General features: G+C 45.4%; 1 protein-coding gene across 4 annotated transcripts in view; it reads left to right on the forward strand.

Moving 5' to 3' along the window:
- The window catches only part of cep104 (centrosomal protein 104), a 376,777-nt gene that overhangs the window by 348,582 nt on the left and 9,577 nt on the right, over positions 1–18,618 (forward strand). For all 4 annotated transcript variants that reach the window (XM_068017520.1, XM_068017519.1, XM_068017521.1 and 1 more), the window contains one exon: positions 11,216–11,306. In XM_068017520.1, coding sequence (XP_067873621.1) covers positions 11,216–11,306 — 91 coding nt within the window. The remainder of the gene's footprint in view (positions 1–11,215; positions 11,307–18,618) is intronic.

Below are 18,618 nucleotides of genomic sequence, written 5' to 3' on the forward strand. Positions count from 1 at the left end.
TACGTTCTATTTTGTTCAAAATAATGAATGTTGCTTTGATTTTTTTTATTCTTTCATGGAATGTGGCCATCACTGGAAAGGCCACCATTTGTTGCCCATCCCTAATTTCCCTTGACAACTGAGTGGCTTGCTAGGCCATTTCAGAGGCAGTTAAGAGTCAACCACATTGCTGTGGGTCTGCAGTCACATGTAGGCCAGACAAAGTAAGAATGGCAGATTTCCTTCCCTCAAGGACAGTAGTGAACCAGATGGGTTTTTATGACAATCGATGGTAATTCCATGGCACCATTACTGAGAATAGCTTTCAATTCCAGACTTTTTAATTAATTATTTGAATTTGTTAATTAAATTTAGATTCCATCAGCTTCTGTGATAGGGTTTGAACGCGTATCCCCAAGACATTAGCCTGGGCCTTTGTATTACTAGGTCAGTGGCATTACCACTATGCCACCATATCCCCCTTACTTGTTTATGGAGTGGTTAATATTGCTGATTTCGAGAACCACCAGCTCTTTTTTCAGTTTATCTGCAACCCTTAATTTTTTATCGGAGAAGACTGGCAAGCAGCTTTCTGCTAATGCTGTTGTGTAGCCTACCAGGTGAGGCTCAGAGTGTTGAAAGTGACTTACAGTGGCTTTCTTTGTGGGAACTTGCTGCACCAGGAAATGTAGCATGGGCTGTGTCCTGGCATTCCACAATTAATTGGTGCACTGCTCAGTTGATTGCACGTGCATTAATCAGTGTAAGATCTCCTATTACACATTCAAATCTACCAACGTATTAATTATATAAGCTTTTAGTGGATCGTTCACTGTACACTTTGAAAGCACTCTTTCAGTTGACTGTTATTGGAGGAATATTGCCACACTGAGTAGGATGTGGAGAAAATATTACCCATTTACTACTTGTTGAAATATTTGTGTTTTCTGTGCTTCCACTGAAACTTAACATTTCTTTCAGTGTTAAAAATGATCTTGCTCAGACAGTCCTGTGCTGGTGCACAGGAGAAAATAATCAGACCTGTCTTGCTGTGCAACTTCACTTTCTGTTCTGATTTCTAACTTCTAAGTTCCTGTTCTCTCTCCTGAGAAAAATTATATAATTTAGGCTAGGTCATGCTGGAAAAGAACAATAGAACCTGAGGGCACACATGTGCCTGGGGTTGGCAGGGGGTATGTGGGGGGTAAATTCAAAACTAATATGCAGAAACATTATTTTAGTGAGCGAGTGGTAAATCTTCCATAAAGGCTCTTTAGGGATGTGGTGGAAATCAATAGTATTGATAGTATTTCAAATGCAATTAGATAGATTTCTTTCAGAGGATAATATATTGTTACATAGTTTGAGTAATTTGAGACACGGGGATGGATTTTATTCGTAAGCCACAGGTACCGACATCGGGACTGGAAGCGGGTGCGGCTTCCATCGGGGCCATGAGCAGCTGGCCACACACGATCAAGCGATGGCTGGCCAATTAAGATGAACAAGGTGCAGGGGCTGTCCAATAAAGTGGACGATGGTGGAGATGCCGGCATCATTTGATGCTCCAGCAGATGCTGGCGCCATATGGAAAGGACTGCCAGCCCTGCATTCAATGCTTCATTGCCAAATATAAGGATTTCTTCAGGGGAGAAAAGCTACAGAACGATGACAGAAGGAAGACCTGGGTGGCCTCATGCTTTGGTATGCCTCCCTCCAGGTTCTCTTACTGGCTGCCAAGGAAAGAAAGGCTGTAGGTCCTCTTGACTAGGGCGAGCTGGGTACCTGACCAAGCAAGCCTAGCTGCAGATAGCAGAGGAGGACAGCAACCATAGGGCCACACCAAGGACTTGGATCCAGTACTGCAAGCGGCTCAATTAAGTCATTCAGGTAGCGAGTGAGTACCTCTTAAAGCCTTCAGCTCTTGGGTCTTGCATTTGTCAGAGGAGGAGGGAGGTGGAGAGGGAGTGCCCACCCAGACGTGGGCAAATGGTCAGGGCATACTGACAAGCTGCCTGAGGCATGGTGAAATGGCGCTGAAAGGCTGCCTTTTGTCATTGGAAACCTTCACGAAGCCCCTTGAAAGGGACCACATGCAGGAGACATCTGTGTGCCACCATCATAACCTGCTGGATTAGCACCAGCATATGTCTTGGCCTTGACCCCCCTGAGAAACCACCAACATTCAATTATGTGAATGTAGGAGAAGATAGTGCACAATCACAGGGAGCAGGCCAAGACTGGCGGTGGCCTGCCAATTCTCCATGTCCTGTGCCCAGTGGAGGAGGAGGAGGCAATGGAGCTGACATGGCCACAGAACAGACAGTACATTGCGGATGCAGAGACGGGCAGTTTCCCAAGACAGTAGGGTCGCCAGCGGGCACAATAGTGCATCAGCAGCGATGGGGCCATGTTGCTCATGAGGCATCCAGTGTCTACTGGGGTCTCTAACACAGGGGTGTTTGCTGTGTCGGGAGAGAAGGCCTTTCACCCTTTATTGTCTCTTCTCATACAAGTCATGTAGAACGTCCACAAAGAGCCTCTGAGACTGTGGGCGAGCCTGCCGTCTCTAATGGGGAGGATGGAGCCTCAGAGGGTGCATTGTCACCTAATATCCCCAGAACCTCCACCAGTGCAGATATTCTCACATCGGTGGGTATATGCTCATGGTTAGATCCAGGTGCACAACCTGGTGGAGACAGCACGGACGCACCCGAGCAGCTGACGGAGGCTGTGACAGCTCAGGCCTCTGACAGTGGGAGGACTATGGATGGCCAGGCTCATGATGTGCATTGGTCTCACCAGCATCATGGGATATACTGCAGCAAGACGTCAGGCAACATCTGGCAGAAATTCCAGAAGCTAGGCGTGCCCAAACCTGGATAATGGAGTCGTTCGTCCCAGCCCTGAGTGCTGCACTGTCTCTGACTGGTGGCGTCTTCCATTGAGAGATTAGCGGCTCTCCTGGAGAGCCATATCCGGCAGAGCACTCGGTGTCTGCAGGATATTCGTGCAGATCTGCATACCCTCGTCTTGACCATGAGCTCGCGGCAGCACTGACGAGCCTAGAGGGGGTCAGGGACCTGGAGTCAACGCCAGGTCCTGTATCGTCTCATATCAGCAGGCAGACACAAGTGTGCCTTGCAAGGCAGGAGGAGGAGCATCTTCCCCCCGCAGTTGGGGGTTCCTCTCTAGGTGCTCCTTGTGTGGGCAGCAGTTCCTCTGCCCCCCTGCCAGTGACATCAGATCCTCCTCAAGATCTTCCTCTTATTTATGGCCTTCAGCACTTCATTTCAACCCTGCCTCTGTCAAGGGGCTCGAGGCGAGGGATCATGTTGCGAGGGGTCAAGTCTGGAGCCTTGGCAGCTGAGTGAATGCCTCCTGAAGGAAGGAAGGCGACAACAGGTCTGATTAAAGGTAGGTCTTTATTGGTCAACCTACAACTGGCAGTAAGGATCAAAGGAAACATGATGAATATGGGCCACAAGCCTCCCTTGCATGTATCTCATGGCATTTTCCTGTTGCCCCTGGACCCTTCATCTAGCAATGCTTCCTCCTTCACATGCTCATCGTCTGAGGAGGCAGCACGCTTCTCTCTATCCTCATTGTTCAGCACCTCCCCACCTTTGTAGTGACAGGTTGTACAGCGCACAGCAGACCACCATGATACGTGAGACTCTCGCCAGAACAGACTGAAGGGCTCCACCAGACCAATCTAGGTACCTGAATCTCATCTGAGTGGATCAATGTCCTGCTCGATGGTCGCTATCATTGTCCAATGGCAAGTGCTGTACCTCCTCCTTTGCATCTGTGCAAGGGTTCATCACAGGCGTCAGTAGCTATGTCCACAGTGGATAGCCCTCGTCTCCATGGATCCATCCCTGAACGTGCACAGGAGGCCGGAAAAGCCCTGGCACCTGGGACTGTCTCAAAATGTAGGCATCGTGGCAATTCCAGAGAAGTGTGCACAGACTTAGAGGATCAGTTTTACAGTGGTCGCGGACAAGTTGTACATTGAGGGATTGGAAACCCTTCCTGGTGATGAAGGCCACTGGCTGGTTTGCAGAAGCCTTGATGGCCTCACGTGTGCAGTCAATGATGCCCTGCACCTGGGGGAATCCAGTGATGGCCCCAAACACAATGGATCTCTCAGCTTGAGAGTTGGGATCTGTGCAGAAGTGCATGTTGTCGCCTTCCTTCCTGAAAAGGGCATTGGTGATCTTGATACACTGATGGGCCACTGACCGTGAGATCCCACAAATGTCCCTAGTGGATCCCTGGAATAATCCAGAGGTGTAAACATTCAGTGCCACTGGCATTGGATTTCCACTCAGTCCCCTGGGGCTCAGCTTGTCTTGCATCATAGCACATAGGTGAGTGACAGCCTCCCTGGAGAGACAAAGTCTTCATTGCCACAGCCCCTGGACATCTGTAGGTAGCTGAGCTTTGACGGTAGATCCTCTTTGGAGGGTAGCTTCTTCTGCACAGAGGAGGCTGCTGGCTTTCCCCTCTGTCCTTCTCCACTGTCTGGAGGCCGATGCTGACCCTCCTGTGGGCTCACATGTCGTTGCGGCCCCGCTGCCGGTGCCCGGACCTCCCTCCTGCTCTGCTGCGCCTCCTCACCAATGGGGTCCCCGAAGCCGTGATGCATAAGGCCCATGACATGTGGCCTCCCCCTAAGTTCAAGGCCTTCACTGCCAACAACCCCCCCTCCTTCTCCACATGTGTCACCTCCATTGAGGTGGCAATTGCCTGTTCTTCCCCTCCCCCACCCCCCCCCCCCCGCCCCCAGTATAGCACTCCTGCAGTGCTAGCACCTTTGGCCCCACTCCTCAGGCGATGCCCTCCCCTCTCCACCCTGCCTGGCAGTTGATTTTGCCTCTCCTGATAACTTCCCTTTGATGCCAGCAATGAGCTCCCACTTCCATGTCGCCTGCTTCAACTAGGCGAGGCACTGAAGCCCCATGATTCCCAAGAGCCATTTATAAAATTTAAAACCAAGAATAAAATCGTTATTAATAGGCCTCACAACAAGCTTAATTGCCTACCCGCTGCATCACTATCTGCTCTCTGCCCTCCATGATTGCTGCCATCGATAAAATCAGGATGGAGCGTCACAACATCGGACCTCTGGTCCGAAGTCTCCCATCCCAATTTAATGCCTCACCGCACCCCCACCCCCCCCCCCCCCCAGCCTCCGTTCCCCGTGTCTGCATAAAATTCTGCCCATGATGTATGGGAAGTGTAGCAGTATAAAAGCAAGGAAATTAGCTAAACCTTTATAAATCACTGGTTAGGCCTCAGCTGGAGTATTATGTCCAATTCTGGGTACCACACTTTAGGAAGGCCTTGCAGGGAATATAGAAATTTACTGAAGCCCCTCATCCTATCATTCTAGTAATGTGGAGCTGGAATTGTTCTCTTTAAAGCAGAGAAGGTTAAGGGGAGATTTAAGAGTGTTCAAAATTATGAGGGGCTTTGATAGAGTAAATAAGGAGAAACTGTTTCCACTGGCAAGAGGGTTGGCAACTAGAGGACACATATTTAAGGTAATTGGCAAAAGAACCAGAACAGAGATGAGATTTGTTTTTAATGCAGCGTGTTATGATCTAGAATTCACTGCCTAAAAGTGTGGTGGAAGTAGATTCAATAGTAATTTTCAAAAGGGAATTGGATATTTACTTGAAAAGGAAACATTTGCAGGGTAATGTGGAACGAGCACAAGAGTGGGACTATTGGATAGGTCTTTCAAAGAGCCAGCACAGGCATAATGGGTTGAATGGCCTCCTTCTGTGCTGTATGATTCTGTGAATTGTATTGCCAGCATAAAAGTGTCACTTTGTACTGATGATGCTTTTTTTAGTGTTAATGCAGCCTGACAAAAGACATCTACTCACTTTGCTCCAAGGGCCTTTATTGTAAACTTACGCTCCACAACCTTAGTGTCAGTATAAAGTGGAAGTGCATCTTTGGAGAGATGGTGTTTTAAGACCTTTTCTTAGGGATTTTATGGAAGGAGTACTTTTCATTACAAGTCTTTTTTTTTCTTTCCTCTTTCCCTCTTGCCCCTTTGTCCCTACCTCAGTGGTGCACCCTTACTGCCTCATTGTGAATTCCTAGCCCTCTCACACTTGGTATCTTTGAGTTTGTCAATCTGTGGTGAGGAGCATGACACTCCCATTTGAAAGCTGGAAATTTTGCTTTCTGTCAACAATGGGAAGGAACCTTTCTTATTATTCTTTACTCTAGATAGTATTTTGGTTTCTGTGTCTGAGACTACGGTCCTGCATTTCTATTCATCTAGATATCTAAGTAAATTTGTAATTAGCCAGTAAACAACCAGTGAACCATGTTCAGTTTCGTTCAAAGGCTAGTTTTCTTATGTGCCCTTTTGTGATCCTGCTTGTCTTCAGCAGGCAGCAGAATAACGCTGCACTTGGCTTTGATTTGTACTTTAACCAACAAATTTTAATTAATGGTAAAAGAACACCCAAGTAGTGACAAAATTCCAAATAGATAATTGTGGTTTTTAAATTTAACCTTCTCTTCGAGTGAGTAGAAAATAAATTTGCAACTGCTGTCCTTTACTACGATATAACTAATATTCTTGCTTAGTGGATCTATTCTTCACCATCCTCAGAAACAATCTGGCCTGATTCTTTGGCTTCAAAGACTTCATGTAGTGTCTTTGACTTGACCTTTTAAAGGTTGATGAATCTCTTCAGAAAGGAATGGGGTCCAAACAAATTTAAGTAACTGTCAATTAAAAAAGAGCCTGCCAATATTTATTCAAACCAGTCCTGCCAGATGTTTGTATTTGACTTGAATGGCTTGCCCTACCAAGAGCCGATATCTCAGATCAACCATCTATTCTGTAACTAGAGTATGAAGTAAACCAAGCCTGTTTCTCTGTGAGTGAAGCTAGCTTTTAACCTCTTATGTGGCTTGACAGTTGAAGAAACCAAACCCATGCTACTTCTTAAACAAAAACAGGTCATCCTTTGACACTTTCCGTTGACACTTTCCATTAACACTTTTTTTGGTTCTTTTAGGGCTCTGCCCTTTCTCCTGCTTCCAACTTATGCCATTTCTTTGGGGTTTCCTCTGATCTTCTACCAAAATTACAGCAGATGTTTGAGAGAACCCCTCTGGAAATTCAACCCCTGGTTTCTTCATGTGTCGCACAGTTCTGGTTCTGCATTTGGCTTTGTCTTTAGTACCTGGACTTACTGGGCTGGGTTTTTATTTAAGTGAGAGGACGAGAATGGGGGGGCTTAAACCCACCCTTCAGGTCGGCATGCCTGTTCCCCATGCAAAATTGGCACTCTCGTAAAGTTTGAGAGCCAGAGGAGCCAATCCACCTGAGATCACTAAAGTGGCCAGTTAAGCCACTTGCCAGCTTTTTAAGGGCCAGTTTTGAATTTTCTTTCAGAGGCATGGAATCCACGCAGGGTCTGAACCACAATAGGGGGGAGGAGGTGCAAACTAAGTGGGAAGCCAGTCAGAATGATAGGACAGCAGCAAGAGACTCCATTAAAGCAACCAGTTGTATAGTCAGGAGAATTATCTGTCATATCTCCTCACGCTTGACCAGGGCATTTTGTCGGTGGGGTGAACGGGTCCCTCTGCTTATGAGCCTCATGGATTCACGAGGCAGGCCTAACCCTAACCCTAACGAAATGGAATTAAGCTACTCCAAGATAGGATTGTCTAGCGATTAGGAGCAGAGGCAGAACCCTGGGCAACAGGGACATAGAGGACAGGAATGAGGGGCAGGAAGGCAATGAAGGTAATACCCTCAGCAGAGGGTCTACCACCAAAGGAGAAGCTACCTGGACATGTCAGAGCTTTGGTGCTGCAGAAGGTTGATTGCTGATTTGTGTGCCCTCGTTGAGGGTCATCCGAGGATTCGCAGGAACCATCGCCATGGCCTTCCCGTGTCTGTAAAAGTCACAGGGGCCTTGCACTTTTTTGCAACCAGTTCAGTCCAAGCATCAGTAGCAGATATGTGCTGCTGCCATCATTACATCATGGACGTAACAGATGGTATGTTCAAGAAGGCGGGGATTATATTGAATTCAAGGTTGGATAGCAGCCCTCAAGCTCAAAGTGCAGTGGGATTTGCCTCAGTCACCAGATTCCCTCAGGTGCAGGGCATCATTGATTGCACCCATGTGGCCATCAAGGCACCGATTGACCAGCCAGGGAGATTCCTCTACAGGAAAGAATACCACTCCCTAAATATTCAGCTGATCTGCGACCACAGCAAGAGCTTTATGCAGATGTGTGCATGCTATCCTGGAAGCTGCCATGACACTTTCAGCCGCAATCACAGGTGCCGCAGCTCTTCGTGGAGTCATCGGAAATCTGTGGACAGTTGTTAGCGAATAAGGCTTATCCCCTGAGGAAATGGCTGATGACTCTGGTGCATTACGCTGCGTGGAGGCTGAGAGACACTATAACCCAGAGTTTCCACCTGACGCACTCTTCCCCAACACACTCCTTTGCTTAGCTAACACTATCACCTGAGCACAAGGGTCATCATTGAGTAGGCCATTGGCCTACTAAAGATGAGGTTCGCGTTCCTTATCCAGTCAGGTAATGCCCTTCAGTGACTCCTTCAAGGGTCTCACACATTATGGTGTTCTGTTGCTCACTTCATAACATGGCCCTCCAGAGAGGAGTGGACCTTGAAGGGGGAGAAACACTGGAATGGGACAGCTCCTCAGAGGAGGAAGACAATGAGAGTGAGGCGGCAGCTGAAGGAGAACTAGAGAACGATCACCATACTTTACAGTGTTGTCCCTGTGGTAGGCTTAGGAGGCAGAGCGCTTATCAGGATGCCAGGGACCTGAGGGCCACTCTGATGCAGACACATTTCACCTGAGTGATACTCAGTCTGCGGGATATTTGGAGAGGAGATTCTCCTTCATCTGAGAAAAAGCATCTGTTAAGAACAAAAGTCAGCACCTTCCAATGGCACAAACACTGCAATGCTCCAGAGTTTCCACCTGACGCACTCTTCCCCAACACACTCCTTTGCTTAGCTAACACTTATTTCCCCTGCCTTTCACCATGATGAAATGAAGACCCACAAGTCTTCCTTAGTGCAAGAAGATGCCCAGTGCTTTATCGAATTACAGATTATTATTTACAACAAACACACCCAAGTGACATTACCGATGCGGTGGCCTGCGCTCATGGCTGCTCCTGCAAGTTGCTCATCCTGTGGCTAAGGATAAGGTGGAGTTTAAGATTGCTTGCTCGTTGCTGTCTAGGACTGAGACGCCCGTGGCGGTCGGCCTCGTTGTGGAGGGGGTGGGGTGGCACCTCCAAAGGCTGCTGCATGGCATCACTGCAGGATGCTTTGACTGTTGGAGGGGCCATGAAGGCAGATGATGATGACAGAGCCCAGTGAGAGGTAGCCCCCTCATCACCATCTGTCGCCACCTCAGCCCTTTCATAGCACCCTTGATAGCTAGAGGGAAACACAAACTGGGTGCAGCTGGCATCCACTCCATGCTTTGTTGTGCTACTGACCGGTCAATGCTACACACTGTGTCATGCATTCTGTGCCTGTCAGTGTGCTGTTCCTGCAACCATTCTGAGTGATGCCAAATATGGTTCTCCATGAGGTTGGCCACACTCTCAGTGGAGGAGCTCATGCACTCAAAGCACAGACATTGTGGAACATGAGATGAATGGACTCCTCCATTCTCATCCCATGACTCCTCAATGCTTCAGATGGGCTGGTTCTCGGGTAGAGCCACCTGTTTCACGACTCCCTACGCTCTGCATCTCTGCCCCACTAAGCAGGGCCGCACCTGTCCTCCATCCTCCGAGGGGGCTGGCCACAGTCAACTCTGCCTCCCCTGTATCCTTCTGCTCTAATGTGATGTGCACTTCACTTCTCTAATAATGCACGAGGACCCACCAAGATATGAGTATCTGCACTGATGGAGAGTGCACAAGGAAGATGTGACGATGCAGGCCCTGAGCTGTCTTGACTCCTCCCCCTCTGCAGCTGGCCCTGTGGAAGATATAACAGAAGGTGGTTATGAGAAATCAGCAAAATCAACAGATGCTTCAGCTGCTTGAAATAATGAGATGACAGCTTATGCATTGACAGCTCTTTGCATGGGGACGATTGCCATGCATCCCCTGAACCTGGAGATGTTGAGATCTCTTCACCCTGTGATGGACTCCAGTTTCTTCATCTCCAACGTCACGGTGGCTTGCCACTCTGGCCAGATCAAGGGCCAGTTCCTCAATTTTTCAGTGATCTGTCCAGGCATGCCCTCTCATTTTCCCTGGCATTGTTTTCCCATTTGGCCTGTGAGATGAAGAAAGATTCCTTTAGGACAATGCATCTCTCCCTCACCACTTGCAACTTTTCATTCGCATAGGATGTTGCAGACTTGCCCGTGGCCTACTGTCCAATAGTGCTAGGGTTATGAACCATGCTTATGAGCCATCAATGCTACTGTAATTGTACTTAGAGGTTACTGGTTAAACAGTGTAGAAAACTGTGATGTCAACCTGACTACTGCTCTCCAATGTTGTACCTGACGGTACTTAATGAAGATTATTTACTCTTAAGTTGCATATATATTTTAAAAATCAGTTGCACAAAGTTGTAAAGCTTGAGATGAAACACATCATATTTTTATGAAGCCAAGAATAAAGTAAGAGGTTATGGCAAAGTTCAGCTACAGATATTATTAGAAAATGAAGTCCAAAGTTTTGTGGAGATTGCACTAGTGATAACTGCACTATAAATAAGCAGTATTTACCACATGGTAAAGAAGGAAAGACAAGACTGTGACTAAACAGTGAAACTAACACATTTGTGGCTATATTTGATTCAAGGGACTTGGAATTCTTTTTCTGAAAAGTATTAACATTTTATAATATTCCAAGTTATTGCAATGTCGTTTTATATATACATATGAATATTCCACAGTGTAACAATTTTAGGAGAAAAATCTATGCAGAATAAAATACAGTGCTGTTTTAAGTCTCCTCTCCATTAAAGATGTTGAGTTCTTGAATAAAGCCATGGCTTTGTACATTGAAAGGAAAAATTAGGCTCTCTGGCAGACAAGCTGACCTGCTCATTCTGTGTGGTTTGCAGAGTATTCAGCAGAGGCCCTGTCTGCAGTTCTGCTCCACAAGGAGCTGCTCATTGGACAGATTGTAACTAACAGAGGCCTTCTTGTTCTCCCAACCCTCCTAGGCCTGGAAAGTGCATCTCATGGGAAGAGATGGCTGTAAAATGAACCCCCGCAGGATGCAGACATTACAGAGGACCCAGCAACTCCAACAAGGTAAAATATTTTTTATAAATCAGCTACCAGTAAAGCCAGTTTTTAACCATTTCATCGATTTAAGCACATGCATTGGAGCAAAATGTATATGCTTACAAAATCAAAAGAATTTGTGTAATAACCTGGGAATTTTCCACTATTGTTAAAGAAAGGCATTCTGATTAAAATGTCTATTGCAAAGGTTATATGTAACTGTCAGTTTTACTACTTCAAATATAGTAATAGAATGGCTAATAAGTGTGCAGATATCTTCCTTTTTCTAATTTTTATGATAACTCTTTGCAACAAAAAAAAAACTTGATTTTGAAAACTGTGATGCATTCAGTCTGCCATCTCTAAGGCTCTGACCTAGCTGTGGCTGTAAGCTTTGAAAATCTCAACAACCAAATAGCCTTTTAACATCATCTATGGCCTGGTAGACCTAAAGTGGCTTTTGGTGCAGTGCTTCCAGATGCATTTTGCATACTGCCTGTCACCATTTGTTGTTCTCATTCTTTCTTTTTGCTTCTCTCATCCATGAGCTATTGCTGCAGTGCAGCTACCTTCAGCTAGAAGACCAGGCCAATGAGACATCTCCAAAGTTTTGACAGCCACAGCATATGAAAGTTCCCTATTAAAATCCAGACCACTCAGGTGCAGGTTGACAGAAGATTAAGGCTACGATGCTGGGGACTAATCTCGTCAACCTTTTTGCCATCCCACCCAACGCTGACCCCGTGGACTATGCCAAAGGATCAATAATCACCGCTTCTCCCCACACCTCCTTCCAGAAAGACAGTTCACATGCAAATAAGGACCTTGCCATCCACAACCTTATTATAGATTGATGGCTTTACTGAAACATGGCTCACTGGTGAAGAAACCTTTCCCTCACTGAAGTCTTCCCACTGGCTATAACTTCCACCCAAACCACCTCGGTGGTAGTGTAGCCCTTATCACCAAGTCTCACCTTGGTCCTACTTCTATGGCACCTTCTCCTCCTTACAGCACCTCATCTTGTTCCATGCCTCTCCTTTAAAATCCTTGTTCTCTACCACCTTCCCAAGTCACAGGCCAAGTTTCTTACTGAGAGATCCTATCCTCAGCCACTGCACTGAATGACTTCTTATCCTCAATGATTTCAATCTCCATTTCAACTCTTCTTGCCCTCCATCCTCTTGAGTTCACTCCCTCCATATAAACTCTCCGCATATTCATGGCTACCCCCTTGACCTTGTGATCACATATGGCTTCTCAATTTCCATCATCTCAATCACAGGCAAGGCCATCTCCAGTCATTTCCTTGTATCCTCACCACTCAAATTCCTCCAGCACCTTCCAGCCCCATTTCTTTCTGCATCCACCCCTGGAAATAAAACTCTTCCAAATCAGTTACAACATTAGCTTCAAAGTCTCACCTGTCTAGCCTTAGGCTCTCCATTTGCCACAACACTTCTGCAGCTACGAATCTGCTTAATACCACCCACCTCCACCTTTGATGCCCTTGTCCAATAAAACCCTTACTCTTTTCCATCCTGGTCATTCCCCTTGGCACTGCTCCCATCTTTGCTTCCTTAATTCCAAGGGACAGTGATTTAAATGCTTATCGTGTAGAACTGGTTTAGTCATTTGGCAGCCAAATCAAACACTATCTACCCCAGCTTCTATTCCCCACTAGCAACCATCTCCTTAAATCCCTCTTCCCGGTAACCTCCAACCTCATCTCCAGTAAGTGTAAGCAGCTCATTGACTTCTTTGTCATTAAAAATGAGATCAGCCATTTAGTTGCCTCTGCTACATCCTTTCCTGCGCGAGCACTGAACTCTCATATTTATCTGGTTTCTCTCCTAATTCCGCTCATGCCCTCTCTGAGCTGGCCTTGTCTATGAAACCCAACTCCTGCTCTCTTGAGTCTGTACTTCCCTTCCTGACCTATGCTAGCTGATATTGTAAATGGTGTTCTCTGTTCAGATGCGATCCCTTGCAAATCTCCCTCCTCAAAGCAAATCCCTCACCCAGTTACACACTTACAAAACCAATCACAGCCAGAATATATCCTGCAATGGCTTCTCTTCCAACCCCATACTGTTACCTCTGGAGTCTCAAGGGATCTAAGCTTGGCCCCTTCCTAATTTTCATCAACGTGCTACCTCTTGCCAACATCATGCAAAGTCACGGCATCACATGTATACTGATCCAGCTGTACTTCACTACCTCTCTCGACCCTTCACTGCCTCTGTATTATCAGAACTTAAGCAATAGGAGGTATGCCATACAGCTCCTCATCGGAACAGGAGTAGGTGATTGAGCCCCTCAAGCCTGCTCCACCATTCAGTGAAATCATGGCTGATCTGTAGCCTAAGCATTTGCCCCATATCATTTGGCACCTTTGATTAACAAAAAATTATCAATCTCAGGTTTAAAATTAACAATTGATCTAGCATCAGTTGCCATATGCAGAAGAGACGTCCAAACTTCATTCACCCTTTGGGTATAAAGGTGTTTCCTAATTTCACCCCTGGACAGGTTTGGTTCTAATTTTTAGACTGTGCCCTAGTCCTAGGCTTGCCAATCAGCAGAAATTATTTCTGTCAATCTACCCTATTTGTTCCCCTTAATATCTTGAAAACTTTGATCAAACACCTCTTAATCTTCTGAATTCCAGGGAATGCAGCCATAATTTGTGTAATCTCTCCTCGTAATTTAACCCTTGGAGTGCAGGTATCATTTTGCTAAATCTATGTTGCACATCCTCCAAGGCCAGTAAATATACTCCTAAGGTATTGTGCCCAGAACTGCTCACAGTACTCCAGGTGTGGTCTAACAAGGGCTTTGTATAGCTGCAACATGACTTCTGCCCCCATGTATTCTTGACCTCTAGATATAAAGGCCAGCATTCCATTAGCCTTTTTGGTTATTATCTGTATCTGTTCATGATATTTTAGTGATCTGTGTAGCAGAACCCCAAGTTTCTTTGGACCTCGACTGCTTCTAGCTTTTCACCATTTAGAAAGTTCTCTATTCTATCCTATGTAGGTTGAAAATGGATGGCCTCACATTTCCACAATTTTGCCAATTCACTTAATCTATCAATATCTCTTTGTAATTTTATGCTTCAGCCTACACCACTTACAATACCACCTATCTTTGTGTCATCGGCAGGTTTGGGTATAGAATCATAGAAAAGTTACGGTACAGAAGGAGGTCATTCAGCCCATTGTATCTGCGCCGTCCGAAAAAACTAGCCGCCCGATCTAATCCCACCTTCCAGCACCTGGTCCGTAGCCTCCCCGGTTACAGCACGTCAGGTGCATGTCCAGTTACCTTTTAAAAAAAAAGTTGAGGGTTTGTGCTTCCACCACCAATCCAGGCAGTGAATTCCAGATACCCATCACCCTCTGGGTGAAAAAGTTTTTCCTCATGTCCCCTCTAATCCTTCTACCAATCACCTTAAATCTGTGTCCCCTGGTAATTGACCTCTCCTTTAGGGGAAACAGGTCCTTCCTGTCTACTCTATCTGGGCACCTCATAATTTTGTACACCTCAATTAAGACACCCCTCAGCCTCCTCTGTTCGAAGGAAAACAACCCTAGCCGATCCAATCATTCCTCATAGCTGCAACTTTCAAGCCCTGGCAGCATTCTTGTAAATCTCTTCTATACTTTGTCCAGTGCAATTATTTCCTTCCTGTAATGTGGTGACCAGAACTATACGCAATACTCCAGATGTGGTCTAACCAGTGTTTTATACAGCTCCAGCATTACATCCCTGCTTTTGTATTCTATACCTCGGCCAATTAAGAAAAGCATTCCATATGCCTTCTTAACCACTCTACCTACCTGTCCTGCCACCTTCAGGGACCTGTGGACATGCACTCCAAGGTTTCTCACTTCTTCTACCCCTCTCAATATCCTCCGTTTTATTGTATATTCCCTTGCTTTGTTGCCCTTCCCAAATACATTACCTCACACTTCTCTGGACTGAATTCCATTTGCTACTTTTCCGCCCACTCAACCAAACCATTGACATCATTCTGGAGTCTACAGCTATCCTCTTCACTATCAACAACATGGCCAATTTTTGTGTCATCAGCAAATTTCCCAATCATGCCTCCCACATTTAAGTCCAAATCATTAATATATGCCACAAACAGCAAGGGACCCAACACTGAGCCCTGTGGAATGCCACTGGAAACTGCTTTCCATTTGCAAAAACATCCGTCGACACTACCCTTTGTTTCCTGTCACTGAGCCAATTTTGGATCCAACTTGCCACTTTCCCCTGTATCCCATGGGCTTTCATTTTTCTGGCCAGTCTGCCTTGTGGGACCTTGTCACATGCCTTACTAAAATCCATGTAGACCACATCCACTGCACTACCCTCATCAATCCTCCTTGTTACTTCCTCAAAAAATTCAATCAAGTTTGTAGGACACGACCTTCCCTTAACAAATCCATGCTAACTATCCCTAATTAATCCGTGCCTTTCTAAGTGGCGGTTTATCCTGTCTCTCAGAATTGATTCTAATAATTTACCCACCCCTGAGGTCTGACTGACAGGCCTGTAATTATTTGGCCTATCCTTTGCACCCTTTTTAACCAATGGTGCAACGTTCGCAGACCTCCAGTCCTCTGGTACCTCACCTGAATCTAGTGAGGATTTGAAGATGATCCTCAGAGCATCCGCTATTTCCTCCCTAGCTTCCTTTAACAATATGGGATACAATTCATCCAGCCCGAGCAATTTATCCACTTTCGAGGATATCAGACTCTCTAGTACTTCCTTTCTCATTATGCTTATCGTATCTAATATTTCACACTCCTCCTCTTTAACTACAATGTCTGCATTATCCCTCTCCTTTGTGAAGACAGAGACAAAAAACTCATTCAGAACCCTGTCCACATCTTTTGCATCCACGCACAAGTTCCCTTGTACATCTCTGTTAAGCCCTACCCTTTCCTTTGTTATCCTCTTGCTCTTAATGTACTGATAAAACATCTTTGAGTTTTCCTTGATGTTACCTGCCAATTTTTCAAGTCCTCTCTTTGCTTTCCTAATTTTCTTTTTTACTTCACCCCTGCACTTTCTAAAGTATTATGTTTTCTGTGACCATCATAAGCTTTCTTCTTCTGCTTTATCTTACCCTGTATGTTTCTAGGTAACCAGGGGGATCTAGATTTGGCCGTTCCACCCTTTTTTTGGGGGGACAGGTCTTCACTACGTCTGTAGAATCTCGATTTTGAATTCCTCCCACTGGCTTGCCACTGATTTTCCTTCAAGTAGCTGTATCCAGTCCACTTTCGCCAGATCACCTTTTCAGCTTCGTAAAATTTGCCTTCCCCCAATTTATATGTGGCTTTCTATCCCATCATCTAAGTTATTAATACATATGAATAATTGAGGCCCCAATACAGAACTTTGTGGAACACCACTAATCACATCCTGTCAATTAGAGTACCTGCCCATTTTCTTTACTATGTGCCCTTTGCCACTCAGCCAGTTTCCTAACCAGGTCAGTAATTTGCCTATAATAAAAACAAGAAATGCTGGAACCACTCCGCAGGTCTGGCAACATCTGTGGAAAGAAAAGCAGAGTTAACGTTTCGGGTCAGTGACCCTTCTTCGGAACTGACAAATATTAAAAATGTCGCAGGTTATAAGCAAGTGAGGTGGGGGTGGGGTAATTTGCCTTCACTTCCAAGGGCTTTAAATTTAGCTGACATCTCTTATGAGAATTTTTATCAAATGTCTTCTGGAAGTCCATATAAATAACATCCTTGGACATTCCCCTGTCCACTATTCTAGTCACCTCTTCAAAAATTTCAATCAGGTTCATCATTCAGTAAGATGACTGATCTTCTACGTCAACTCCCAGCTTTCCACACTGTCCACATGCCTCTTGATTCCCTTAGTATTCAAAAAATCTATTGATCTCAGTCTTGAATATACTCAACAACTGAGCATCCACAGTCCTCTGCGAATTCAAAAGATTCACAACCCTCTGAGTGAAGAAATTCATCATAGTCTCAGGATAAAAGGTCAACCATTTAGGACTATGACCCCTACTTCTGGTCTCAGCCTCACAGCATCTTCCCTGTCAAACCCTCTAAGGAGTTTATATGTTTCAGTGAGATCAGTTCTCATTCTTCTATATTCCAGAGATTATAGTCCCATTCTACTCAGTCTTTCCTCACAGGACAAGCCTGTCAACCCAGGAATCAATTTACTGAACCTTTGCTGCGCCCTCTCTAAGGCATGTATATCCTTCCATAAGTAAGGAAACCAAAACTGTATGCAATACTTCAGATGTGGTCTCACTAAAGTCCAATATAATTGCAGCAAGACTTTCTTACTGATACACTCCAACCCCCTTGCAATAAAGACTAACCTACCATTTGCCTCCCTAATTACTTGCAGGGTATTTGCACATCAACTTTGTAATAAGTGTACAAGGACCCCCAAATCCCACTTCCATTGTCTGGCATGTCATTTTGGAGCCATCTCAACTCCAAAAGATTCCACTTGCCTCTTCCTTCCTCCTTTCCCCACCATTGCACAGAAGGACAGTCACCAGTCACTCAACAGACAACGGATGAACTTGGATTCTTCACCCCATCCTACATGGACAATGGGAAGCAGGGATGCCTCACGAGCAGCATGCTAAGCAGTACAACTCATTGTAAATGTGTAAATAAATTGCCATTATCCGTCTGACCACAGCATAGATGTACACCATAGCCTAGAAAACAATGCTTCCACCAACTGAAGACATAGAACTTCAGCAGCAGCTGCTTTCCTCTTTAAAACCCATTGAAGTGACCACATAACCTTACATATATGGATACATGTTCTCATGCCCAACCGCCGTGTAACACCTTCCAACAGCTCTTGTGCTTAAGCCAGTAAATACAGTGCATGTCCTACACAGGAAACCTTGAAAACTACTGACCTAAAGCAGCTTTTAGAAATTCGGCTTAAATACTGTTATGATTTGGGGCCCAACCATTAGTCGGGTAATGCAGCATGGATCTCACTTCCTCCCAACAAACGAGTTCACTGAAACCTTCTATCTGTGTAGCATGCTCCACTGGTTTTTATAAAGTCCATGTAGATGAGACTTCAGTTTGATCTGTTTTAGATCCGACATATTTCTGTTGGCTTCAATCTAACAAAGTGAAATACAGCCAAGATACATCTCCAGATTTCTTTGAAACTAGCTTTGAGACAAGAAATGATAACTATATTGTTCTTCACACCATTCACAACAATAAAACCTATCTTTGCCTACATGGAATGCGAAACAAACATACTGTAAAATCCCACTGGATGTTGG

The sequence above is a fragment of the Heterodontus francisci genome, chromosome 37 (assembly GCF_036365525.1).
Source record: "Heterodontus francisci isolate sHetFra1 chromosome 37, sHetFra1.hap1, whole genome shotgun sequence".
NCBI classification, from domain to species: Eukaryota; Metazoa; Chordata; class Chondrichthyes; order Heterodontiformes; family Heterodontidae; genus Heterodontus; species Heterodontus francisci.